Source organism: Salmo salar, chromosome 28 (genome assembly GCF_965601325.2).
Source record: "Salmo salar chromosome 28, fSalSal1, whole genome shotgun sequence".
NCBI classification, from domain to species: Eukaryota; Metazoa; Chordata; class Actinopteri; order Salmoniformes; family Salmonidae; genus Salmo; species Salmo salar.
In genome coordinates this window covers 27157858-27170302 of record NC_138318.1, presented here as the reverse complement: position 1 = coordinate 27170302, position 12445 = coordinate 27157858, and the positions used below count along the sequence as shown (strand labels likewise).

At 49.4% G+C, this 12445-nt stretch overlaps 1 protein-coding gene across 3 annotated transcripts in view; it reads left to right on the top strand.

Annotated features, from left to right (window-relative positions):
* The window catches only part of LOC106589746 (proteasome activator complex subunit 4B), an 81244-nt gene that overhangs the window by 53461 nt on the left and 15338 nt on the right, over nucleotides 1-12445 (top strand). For all 3 annotated transcript variants that reach the window (XM_082970539.1, XM_082970538.1, XM_082970540.1), the window contains 10 exons: nucleotides 146-282; nucleotides 504-557; nucleotides 853-982; nucleotides 1266-1347; nucleotides 3272-3495; nucleotides 3820-3945; nucleotides 7059-7211; nucleotides 8116-8220; nucleotides 8485-8576; nucleotides 8928-9059. In XM_082970539.1, coding sequence (XP_082826665.1) covers nucleotides 146-282; nucleotides 504-557; nucleotides 853-982; nucleotides 1266-1347; nucleotides 3272-3495; nucleotides 3820-3945; nucleotides 7059-7211; nucleotides 8116-8220; nucleotides 8485-8576; nucleotides 8928-9059 — 1235 coding nt within the window. The remainder of the gene's footprint in view (nucleotides 1-145; nucleotides 283-503; nucleotides 558-852; nucleotides 983-1265; nucleotides 1348-3271; nucleotides 3496-3819; nucleotides 3946-7058; nucleotides 7212-8115; nucleotides 8221-8484; nucleotides 8577-8927; nucleotides 9060-12445) is intronic.

Below are 12445 nucleotides of genomic sequence, written 5' to 3'. Positions count from 1 at the left end.
TGTCTCTGAAGTTGAATCTACAGGTCATCTGTGTTAGTGTGCTTGGCCTGAGATGACCTGTCTTTACCTCCGCTATATATCCCATCATATCCTGTATAACATATATAATAATTTATGATTAAACTAAATCTTATCTCTCTTGTAGATCCCGTCAGAATGTCGTGCGGTGGCGGTGCAGCTCCAGACCTCTGGTGTTCCCCTGCCTCAGGACCCTGTCCCCTCAGACCAAGAAGAAGCAGAGGGCCTCAGGAAGCAGGAGGAGAAGAACCTCGACTCAGTTCAGTAAGTACCAGAGGAAGAGCTTTCTCTGCTAATGAATAAACACTACAATACTGTTGATGAACTGTACACAAAATCTTCAAATTACAGTCCTATTGGTGTCTTATTGCAGTCTAGCAAAGGTCTGCCGCTCCTGTTGTTAAACTCATTTCTCAGTTATGTCTACAGTATAATGTCCCCAGTATAAGCCACTTTACAAGCTACTACTGGTCTGTCTCCCTCAGGAAATATGAGAGCCTGGTTGGTGAACTTCTGGACTGCCTCAACGACAGAAACATGTAGGTTCACCTTGTCTCAATGACTGAAACAAGCATAGAAATGTATTGTGTTTATTAACAGATATGACAGTCTGTGGTATAGAACAAGGGAATCATGTCAGCTCTGTTCCTTACGTTTCTAACTGCAACATTTTCAACTTCCTATTCATCAGTGCACTCTGTAGCAAAACGTTGTGCAACGGAAACCATTTACATCATGTTGTACAAAGATTTTCTACCAATGAATACGACCCAGGTAGTACCTCCCTTCACTCCGTCTCAAAACGTTTTTCACCCGCTGCTCTGTATGTTGCAGGCCCTGGAAGTTTGAGCACAATGCCATTGGATTCCTGTCTCTGTTGCTGAGAGATGACCACCCTCTCCCCTCCCCTGCTGTCCTGTTCTTTGTCAAGAGCCTCAACCACGACTCCCTCCTGGTCCGCAAGGTGGGCGCTGCCACACAACCACTATCCATACACACACACGGGCTAAACACAGAATCACTAACGGACAGACCCAGTCATGCATTCAGTTTCATTCACTTCATTGGGAGAAAATCTATTTTGCATGAGAACTCTTCAAGATGGCAGCAGTCAACAACGTTACAGTAAATGTGAATTTGTGTGAGAAACTTTATCTTCAAACATCAGCCATGTATGCATAATCCTCGTTATAGTGTTTCATTTTAAGATATAGAAACATTTTTTGGGGGTTTATTTCCCCCACTAGTTGGCGATATCAGCAGTGGCAGGGATCATGAAGCAACTCAAGAGGCCGCATAAAAAAGTACCAGTCAGCCCCAACGAGCTCTGTAAGTAAACACTCTCGAGTTGCACTTCCTGTCTCCTCGCTCACTAGTCCCCTTATCTGTGTTTAAATAGTATTTGTTTCAAGCTGTACTTGATTGGGCTTGCTCTGGTGCAATGGAACCAAAGGAATAGTCCCAAAATTGCAAACCCTTTCTGTTAACTCGAAATGACACAACGACAAGGTTCCAGTTTAACAAAGTTTACTATACCGTATGAACACACTACAAGGTAGCCATTCCACTATAGGCTAGGTCCATCAACCACAAGACGCCCTGCGCAGGCGCACTCTTGACTGAGTGATAGCCCCGTAATAACAGAAATATAGGGATACTTAAAACATGAACTTAACACTTTCCATCTGGCACTTCAGGTAGGCTCTATAAAATTATTTCAATCAAATGTATTTATAAAGCCCTTTTTACATCAGCAGTGCTGATACAGAAACCCAGCCTAAACCCCCAAACAGCAAGCAATGCAGATATGTAGAAGCACCTACAGTACCTGTCAAAAATGTATTTATTTTTACATTGTAGAATAATTGCAAAGACATCAAAACTATGAAATAACACATGGAATCATGTAGTAACCAAAAAAGGTGTTAAACAAATCAAAATATTTTTTATTTGAAATTCTTCAAAGTAGCCACACTTTGCCTTGATGACAGCTTTGCACACTCTTGGCATTCTTTCAACCAGCTTCATGAGGTCAGTCAATCTGGAAAATTTCGATAACTTTTCTTCAAGTGTAGTCGTAAAAACCATCAAGTGCTTTGATGAAACCGGCTCTCATGAGGACCGCCACAGGAAAATAAGTCCCGGAGTTACCTCTGCTGCAGAGGATAAGTTCATTAATTACCAGCCAAAGAAATTGCAGCCCAAATAAATGCTTCACAGAGTTCAAGTAACAGACACATCTCAACATCAACTGTTCGGAGGAGACTGCGTGAATCAGGCCTTCATGGTCGATTTGTTGCAAAGAAACAATTACTAAAGGACACCAATAAGAAGAGACTTGCTTGGGCAAAGAAACACCGTCAATGGACATTAAACTGGTGGAAATATGTCCTTTGGTCTGATGAGTCTAAATTTGAGGTTTTTGGTTCCAACTGCCGTGTCTTTGTGAGAGAGAGTAGGTGAATGGATGATCTGCTCATTTGTGGTTCCCACCGTGAAGCATGGAGGTGGTGGTGTGGGGGTGCTTTGCTGGTGACACGCTCTGTGATTTATTTAGAATTCAAGGCACACTTAACCAGTATGGCTACAGTACCACAGCATTCTGCAGTGACACGACCATCCCATCTGGTTTGCGCTTAGTGGGACGGTGATTTGTTTTTCAACAGGACAATGACCCAAAACACACCTCCAGGCTGTGTAAGGGCTATTTGACCAAGAAGGAGAGTGATGGAGTGCTGCATCAGATGACCTGGCCTCCACAATCACCCGACCTCAACCCAATTGAGATGGTTTGGGAAAAGTTGGACCGCAGAGTGAAGGAAAAGCAGCCAACAAGTCCTCAGTATATGCGGGAACTCCTTCAAGACTGTTGGAAAATGATTCCTCATGAAGCTGGTTGAGAGAATGCCAAGAGTGGCTACCTTGAAGAATCTAAAATATATTTTGATTTAACACTTGTTTTGGTTACTACATGATTCCATATGTGTTTCATAGTTTTGATGTCTTCACTATTATTTTACAATGTAGAAAATAGTCAAAATAAAGAGAAACCCTTGAATGAGTAGGTGTGTCAACTTTTTGACTGGTACTGTATTTGAAAGTAAACAAATACTATTTGACCCCAGGTCTGATTCTAACAGCATGTATCTCAACACCTCTCTCCTCTCCTGCTGGTATGATAGCAGGAGACAGGCCTGATAACCAGTGGCCCAGTATAACAGTATGGTCCTCACTGCCTCTCTCCCTCTACCAGGTGGTCTAAAGGAGCCGGCTGGTATGATAGCAGGAGACAGGCCTGATAACCAGTGGCTCCAGTATAACAGTAGCAGTCTGCCTCGTACCCAGCAGGACTGGGAGGGCTGTACATTCGTAGAGAAGACCCACTGGGGATACTACAGCTGGCCACAGAAACTCATGATGTACTCGCCCTCTGAGGAGCAGCCCAAACAAGGACTGACCAGAGAGGAGATGACAGAGGTGAGGAGATGACACACACACACACAATGGCCACAGTCCAATTCGCTACCCTTGTCCCGAAGTGTATACTTGCACACTCCTCCCTGATTGATGTGAAATGAATGTATTAGTGTAAGGAATATGGTGGAAACTCCCTCCAGCCATGCACGCTTTCAATACAATGCTTTTAAATGTATGAGCAGGAGTTAACAAGTGCACACGTCTGGCTGAAGGTTAGAGAATCAATGCAGTCTCTCACTCTTAAAAAACACTATATAACATCCTCTGCTGTAAAATGTGATATCTCCGGTCCACTGTAATAAGTTTCTTCTTCTCTCCTTCCAGCGAGAGCAGATCATCTACGACCACTTTTCAGACCCAGTGTTCATCAACCAGCTGATTGAATTCCTCTCTCTGGAGGATCGGAAGGGCAAGGACAAGTTCAGCCCCCGCAGGTTCTGCCTTTTCAAGGTGAGGGGGAGATCAGGATTTAAGACCCTCCCACTCTGAGATATTTCCTGAACCTTCATTAATACCTTGTTCTCTATCCCGCCTCTTGTTCAAAACATCGGAGGATGTGAGTTCCTTAATAGTCTATTCGCATCCGTCTGACGTTTTGAAAAGGTGACTGCAAGGAACGAGGCTGTGAGGAACGAGGGAAGGATAAACCCAGGAGGGCCAAATCTTTAGGCTTCCGTAACACTGTCTTACTACCACTCCTCTATCTTTCAGGGTCTCTTCCGTAACACTGTCTTACTACCACTCCTCTATCTTTCAGGGTCTCTTCCGTAACACTGTCTTACTACCACTCCTCTATCTTTCAGGGTCTCTTCCGTAACACTGTCTTACTACCACTCCTCTATCTTTCAGGGTCTCTTCCGTAACACTGTCTTACTACCACTCCTCTATCTTTCAGGGTCTCTTCCGTAACACTGTCTTACTACCACTCCTCTATCTTTCAGGGTCTCTTCCGTAACACTGTCTTACTACCACTCCTCTATCTTTCAGGGTCTCTTCCGTAACACTGTCTTACTACCACTCCTCTATCTTTCAGGGTCTCTTCCGTAACACTGTCTTACTACCACTCCTCTATCTTTCAGGGTCTCTTCCGTAACACTGTCTTACTACCACTCCTCTATCTTTCAGGGTCTCTTCCGTAACACTGTCTTACTACCACTCCTCTATCTTTCAGGGTCTCTTCCGTAACACTGTCTTACTACCACTCCTCTATCTTTCAGGGTCTCTTCCGTAACACTGTCTTACTACCACTCCTCTATCTTTCAGGGTCTCTTCCGTAACACTGTCTTACTACCACTCCTCTATCTTTCAGGGTCTCTTCCGTAACACTGTCTTACTACCACTCCTCTATCTTTCAGGGTCTCTTCCGTAACACTGTCTTACTACCACTCCTCTATCTTTCAGGGTCTCTTCCGTAACACTGTCTTACTACCACTCCTCTATCTTTCAGGGTCTCTTCCGTAACACTGTCTTACTACCACTCCTCTATCTTTCAGGGTCTCTTCCGTAACACTGTCTTACTACCACTCCTCTATCTTTCAGGGTCTCTTCCGTAACACTGTCTTACTACCACTCCTCTATCTTTCAGGGTCTCTTCCGTAACACTGTCTTACTACCACTCCTCTATCTTTCAGGGTCTCTTCCGTAACACTGTCTTACTACCACTCCTCTATCTTTCAGGGTCTCTTCCGTAACACTGTCTTACTACCACTCCTCTATCTTTCAGGGTCTCTTCCGTAACACTGTCTTACTACCACTCCTCTATCTTTCAGGGTCTCTTCCGTAACACTGTCTTACTACCACTCCTCTATCTTTCAGGGTCTCTTCCGTAACACTGTCTTACTACCACTCCTCTATCTTTCAGGGTCTCTTCCGTAACACTGTCTTACTACCACTCCTCTATCTTTCAGGGTCTCTTCCGTAACACTGTCTTACTACCACTCCTCTATCTTTCAGGGTCTCTTCCGTAACACTGTCTTACTACCACTCCTCTATCTTTCAGGGTCTCTTCCGTAACACTGTCTTACTACCACTCCTCTATCTTTCAGGGTCTCTTCCGTAACACTGTCTTACTACCACTCCTCTATCTTTCAGGGTCTCTTCCGTAACACTGTCTTACTACCACTCCTCTATCTTTCAGGGTCTCTTCCGTAACACTGTCTTACTACCACTCCTCTATCTTTCAGGGTCTCTTCCGTAACACTGTCTTACTACCACTCCTCTATCTTTCAGGGTCTCTTCCGTAACACTGTCTTACTACCACTCCTCTATCTTTCAGGGTCTCTTCCGTAACACTGTCTTACTACCACTCCTCTATCTTTCAGGGTCTCTTCCGTAACACTGTCTTACTACCACTCCTCTATCTTTCAGGGTCTCTTCCGTAACACTGTCTTACTACCACTCCTCTATCTTTCAGGGTCTCTTCCGTAACACTGTCTTACTACCACTCCTCTATCTTTCAGGGTCTCTTCCGTAACACTGTCTTACTACCACTCCTCTATCTTTCAGGGTCTCTTCCGTAACACTGTCTTACTACCACTCCTCTATCTTTCAGGGTCTCTTCCGTAACACTGTCTTACTACCACTCCTCTATCTTTCAGGGTCTCTTCCGTAACACTGTCTTACTACCACTCCTCTATCTTTCAGGGTCTCTTCCGTAACACTGTCTTACTACCACTCCTCTATCTTTCAGGGTCTCTTCCGTAACACTGTCTTACTACCACTCCTCTATCTTTCAGGGTCTCTTCCGTAACACTGTCTTACTACCACTCCTCTATCTTTCAGGGTCTCTTCCGTAACACTGTCTTACTACCACTCCTCTATCTTTCAGGGTCTCTTCCGTAACACTGTCTTACTACCACTCCTCTATCTTTCAGGGTCTCTTCCGTAACACTGTCTTACTACCACTCCTCTATCTTTCAGGGTCTCTTCCGTAACACTGTCTTACTACCACTCCTCTATCTTTCAGGGTCTCTTCCGTAACACTGTCTTACTACCACTCCTCTATCTTTCAGGGTCTCTTCCGTAACACTGTCTTACTACCACTCCTCTATCTTTCAGGGTCTCTTCCGTAACACTGTCTTACTACCACTCCTCTATCTTTCAGGGTCTCTTCCGTAACACTGTCTTACTACCACTCCTCTATCTTTCAGGGTCTCTTCCGTAACACTGTCTTACTACCACTCCTCTATCTTTCAGGGTCTCTTCCGTAACACTGTCTTACTACCACTCCTCTATCTTTCAGGGTCTCTTCCGTAACACTGTCTTACTACCACTCCTCTATCTTTCAGGGTCTCTTCCGTAACACTGTCTTACTACCACTCCTCTATCTTTCAGGGTCTCTTCCGTAACACTGTCTTACTACCACTCCTCTATCTTTCAGGGTCTCTTCCGTAACACTGTCTTACTACCACTCCTCTATCTTTCAGGGTCTCTTCCGTAACACTGTCTTACTACCACTCCTCTATCTTTCAGGGTCTCTTCCGTAACACTGTCTTACTACCACTCCTCTATCTTTCAGGGTCTCTTCCGTAACACTGTCTTACTACCACTCCTCTATCTTTCAGGGTCTCTTCCGTAACTTCAACGATGCCTTTCTGCCCGTGCTGAAACCACACATGGAGCGTCTGGTGGCCGACACACACGAGAGCAAACAGCGCTGTGTGGCAGAGATCACTTCTGGACTGATCAGAGGCAGCAAGCACTGGAGCTTCGGCAAGGTAGGAACACACACACACTCTGGAGCTACGGCAAGGTAGGAACACACACACACTCTGGAGCTTCGGCAAGGTAGGAACACACACACACTCTGGAGCTTCGGCAAGGTAGGAACACACACACACTCTGGAGCTACGGCAAGGTAGGAACACACACACACTCTGGAGCTACGGCAAGGTAGGAACACACACACACTCTGGAGCTACGGCAAGGTAGGAACACACACACACTCTGGAGCTACGGCAAGGTAGGAACACACACACACTCTGGAGCTACGGCAAGGTAGGAACACACACACACTCTGGAGCTACGGCAAGGTAGGAACACACACACACTCTGGAGCTACGGCAAGGTAGGAACACACACACACACACTCTGGAGCTACGGCAAGGTAGGAACACACACACACACACTCTGGAGCTACGGCAAGGTAGGAACACACACACACACACTCTGGAGCTACGGCAAGGTAGGAACACACACACACACACTCTGGAGCTACGGCAAGGTAGGAACACACACACACTCTGGAGCTACGGCAAGGTAGGAACACACACACACTCTGGAGCTACGGCAAGGTAGGAACACACACACACTCTGGAGCTACGGCAAGGTAGGAACACACACACACTCTGGAGCTATGGCAAGGTAGGAACGAGCACACACTCTGGAGCTATGGCAAGGTAGGAACACACACATTCTGGAGCTACGGCAAGGTAGGACCACACACACACTGGAGCTACGGCAAGGTAGGAACACACACCAGACTCATAATCAGTACTTTACATTTGTCCACTTGCCAGGCAAATAAGAATGTGTGTGTATATCTGACTTACCTGGATAAATACAAGTGAAATATTTTTCAAGTTCTTGACCTTTGACTCTGGACCTGTGTTCCCCTCGCAGGTTGAGAGTCTGTGGGAGCTCTTGTGTCCTCTGCTCCGTACAGCACTGAACAACATCACTGTAGAGACCTACGCTGACTGGGGCACCTGCATCGCCACCGCCTGTGTAAGCCTCGAGCCCTCATCTCATTCAGCAGTCCATTTCCTTCAGCTTCTTTCTCAATCAGTAGTTCCTCCATTCCCGATTGCATCCTCTCTCCTTGCGTCTTTCTCAAAACGCATTAGAGGAGAAGGCCAGAACGGGAAGGACCTTGGCTCTTCTCTTCCAATGCATTTAATGAGGCGAGGGGACAGTCTTTCCTCACACATCTGACATGATTCTGTTTTCCTGCATCCACATCTTTCACCTTTGTGTGTTTGTGTGGTACAGGAGAGCAGAGACCCCAGGAAGCTCCACTGGCTGTTTGAGATGCTGATGGAATCTCTAGTCAACGGGGAGGGGGGATCCTTCGTAGACGCCTGGTGAGGAGAAACTTTACCAACCCTTGAACTGTCAGATAGACAGATCTCTGTACAGTCTTTCTCCTAGATTATGAACTGTCAGATAGACAGATCTCTGTACAGTCTTTCTCCTAGATTATGAACTGTCAGATAGACAGATCTCTGTACAGTCTTTCTCCTAGATTATGTTCCATGCACACGCAAAGGCCCCCAAAGCAACATTCAGGCTCTTGTCAATTGAAACCAATAAAAACTGAACTCTTTTAGGTGGTGGGTGGGTGGGGGGGGAGGGAGTGTCCCCCCACATGTACAACGCTAGGTAGGGGAAACACTTTATTTTTGTGTTGGTGTGTATAACTCTCCTCTCTCCAGTCGTCTGTATGTGCTGCAGGGAGGCCTGGCTCAGCAGGAGTGGAGAGTCCCTGAGCTGCTCCACAGACTGCTGCAGTACCTAGAGCCCAAACTCACACAGGTCTACAAGAACGTCCGCGAGCGCATCGGCAGGTAGGACCTCTCTTACATCCATTGACCGAACACTGATGCAGTATTTTAAAAGTATACTATCGATATACTTTTCAAATAGCGTATTTCCACTAAGACTTACCCCAGTGTTTTACCCAAAAGGCTGACTTGTTTCCACCTCCACGGCCTGGCCCCAGGTTCTCACTGAGCCATGTTCCTGCTCTGACTTGGAGCTAAGGCCCTGGCCTCTGGTACTTTTCATCTGGCATTTACTTAACAATGGCTGACTGTGAACATGGATGAATACCTTCCATGGTTAACAACTAGTCACAACAAACTGTCTTGATGATGCAGAGGTTGTTTATTCTGCTCTTCACAACTCCTCAGTGTCAACCCTGGCTATATGGAAACACAGTTCCCAAAACATAACACTAGAGCCTACGTAATCATAATCACTGGCAACACGCTGGTGGTGTAATGGAAACCGCCCAGAAGATGGTTTACACACACCCACCATCATGCTCACTGCCTCCCTCCCTCTCCTCCCTCTCCTCTCCTCTCTCTGTCTCCTCCCTCTCTCTCCTCCCTCTCCTCCCTCTCTCTGTCTCCTCCCTCCCTCTCCTCTCTCTCCTCCCTCTCCTCCCTCTCCTCCCTCTCCTCCCTCTCCTCCCTCTCTCTCTCCTCCCTCTCTCTCTCCTCCCTCTCTCTCTCCTCCCTCTCTCTCTCCTCTCTCTCTCTCCTCCCTCTCTCTCCTCCCTCTCTCTCTCCTCTCTCCCTCCCTCTCTCTCCTCCCTCTCTCTCTCTCTCCCCCTCTCTCTCCTCCCTCTCTCTCTCTCCCTCTCTCTCCCTCTCTCTCCTCTCTCTCCTCTCTCCTCCCTCCCTCTCTCTCTCTCTCCCTCCCTCTCCTCTCTCTCCCTCCCTCTCTCTCTCTCCTCCCTCTCTCTCTCTCCTCCCTCCCTCTCTCTCTCTCCCTCCCTCTCTCTCCTCCCTCTCTCTCCTCCCTCCCTCTCTCTCCTCCCTCTCTCTCCTCCCTCCCTCTCTCTCCTCCCTCTCTCTCTCCCTCTCTCTCTCTCCCTCCCTCTCTCTCTCTCCCTCTCTCTCCTCCCTCTCTCTTCCCTCCCTCTCTCTCTCTCTCCTCCTCTCTCTCTGTCTCCTCCCTCTCTCTGTCTCCTCCCTCTCTCTCTCTCTGTCTCCTCCCTCTCTCTCTCTCTCTCCCTCCCTCTCTCTCCTCCCTCCCTCTCTCTCTCCTCCCTCCCTCTCTCTCCTCCCTCCCTCTCTCTCCTCCCTCTCTCTCCTCCCTCTCTCTCCTCCCTCTCTCTCCTCCTCTCTCTCTCTCTCCTCCCTCTCTCTCCTTCCTCTCTCTCCTCCCTCTCTCTCTCCTCCCTCTCTCTCTCTCTGTCCCTCTCCCTCTCTCTCTCTCTGTCCCCTTCCTCCCTCTCTCTCCATCTGTTTCCTCCCTCCCTCTCTGTCTCTCTCCCTACCTCTGTCTCTCTCCCTCCCTCTCTCTCCTCCCCTCTCCCTCTCTCTCCCTCTCTCTCCTCCCTCTCTCCTCTCTCTCCCTCCTCTCCCTCTCTCTCTCTCTCTGTCTCCCTCCCTGTCTCCTCCCTCCCTCTCTCTGTCTCCTCTCTCTGTCTCCTCCCTCTCTGTCTCCTCCCTCTCTGTCTCCTCCCTCTCTGTCTCCTCCCTCTCTGTCTCCTCCCTCTCTCTCCTCCCTCTCTCTCCTCCCTCTCTGCCCTCCCTCTCTCTCCTTCCCTCCCTCCCTCCCTCTCTCTCCCTCCCTCTCTCTCCTCTCTCTCTCCTCCCTCTCTCTCCTCCCTCTCTCTCCTCCCTCTCTCTCTCCCTCTCTCTCCTCCCTCTCTCTCCTCCCTCTGTCTCCTCCCTCTGTCTCCTCCCTCTCTCTCCCTCTCTCTCTCTCTCTCCCTCCCTCTCTCTCCTCCCTCTCTCTCTCCTCCCTCCCTCTCTCTCCTCCCTCCCTCTCTCTCCTCCCTCCCTCTCTCTCCTCCCTCCCTCTCTCTCCTCCCTCCCTCTCTCTCCTCCCTCTCTCTCCTCCCTCTCTCTCTCTCTCTCCTCCCTCTCTCTCTCTCCTCCCTCTCTCTCTCTCTCTGTCTCCTCCCTCTCTCTGTCTCCTCCCTCCCTCTCCTCCGTCTCCTCCCTCTCTCTCTGTCCCCTCCCTCTCTCTCCTCCCTCCCTCTCTCTCTCTCCTCTCTCTCTCCTCTCTCCTCTCCTCCCTCTCTCTCCTCTCTCTCTCCTCCCTCTCTCTCCTCCCTCTCTCTCCTCCCTCTCTCTCCTCCCTCTCTCTCCTCCCTCTCTCCTCCCTCTCTCTCCTCCCTCTCTCCTCTCCCTCTCTCTCCTCCCTCTCTCCTCCCTCCTCTCTCTCCTCCCTCTCTCTCTCCTCCCTCTCTCTCTGTCTCCTCCCTCCCTCTGTCTCCTCCCTACCTCTGTCTCTTCTCCCTCTCTCCCCTCTCTCTCCTCCCTCTCTCCCCTCTCTCTCCTCTCCCTCTCTCTCTTCTCTGTCTCCTCCCTCTCTCTGTCTCTCTGTCTCCTCTCTCTCTCCTCCCTCTCTGCCCTCCCTCTCTCTCCTCCCTCTCTCCTCCCTCCCTCCTCCCTCTCTCTCCTCCCTCTCTCTCCTCCCTCTGTCTCCTCCTCTGTCTCCTCCCTCTGTCTCCTCCCTCTGTCTCCTCCCTCTCTCTCCTCCCTCTCTCTCCTCCCTCTCTCCTCCCTCTCTCTCCTCCCTCTCTCTCTCTCCTCCCTCCCTCTCTCTCCTCCCTCCCTCTCTCTCCTCCCTCCCTCTCTCTCCTCCCTCCCTCTCTCTCCTCCCTCTCTCTCCTCCCTCCCTCTCTCTCCTCCCTCCCTCTCTCTCCTCCCTCCCTCTCTCTCCTCCCTCTCTCTCTCTCTCTCCTCCCTCTCTCTCTCTCCTCCCTCTCTCTCTCTCTGTCTCCTCCCTCTCTCTGTCTCCTCCCTCCCTCTCCTCCGTCTCCTCCCTCTCTCTCTGTCCCCTCCCTCTCTCTCCTCCCTCCCTCTCTCTCTCTCCTCTCTCTCTCCTCTCTCTCTCCTCTCTCTCTCCTCCCTCTCTCTCCTCTCTCTCTCCTCCCTCTCTCTCCTCCCTCTCTCTCCTCCCTCTCTCTCCTCCCTCTCTCCTCCCTCTCTCCTCCCTCTCTCTCCTCCCTCTCTCCTCTCCCTCTCTCTCCTCCCTCTCTCCTCCCTCCCTCTCTCTCCTCCCTCTCTCTCTCCTCCCTCTCTCTGTCTCCTCCCTCCCTCTGTCTCCTCCCTACCTCTGTCTCTTCTCCCTCTCTCCCCTCTCTCTCCTCCCTCTCTCCCCTCTCTCTCCTCTCCCTCTCTCTCTTCTCTGTCTCCTCCCTCTCTCTGTCTCTCTGTCTCCTCTCTGTCTCCTCCCTCCCTCTCCTCCCTCTCTCTCTCTGTCTCCTCCC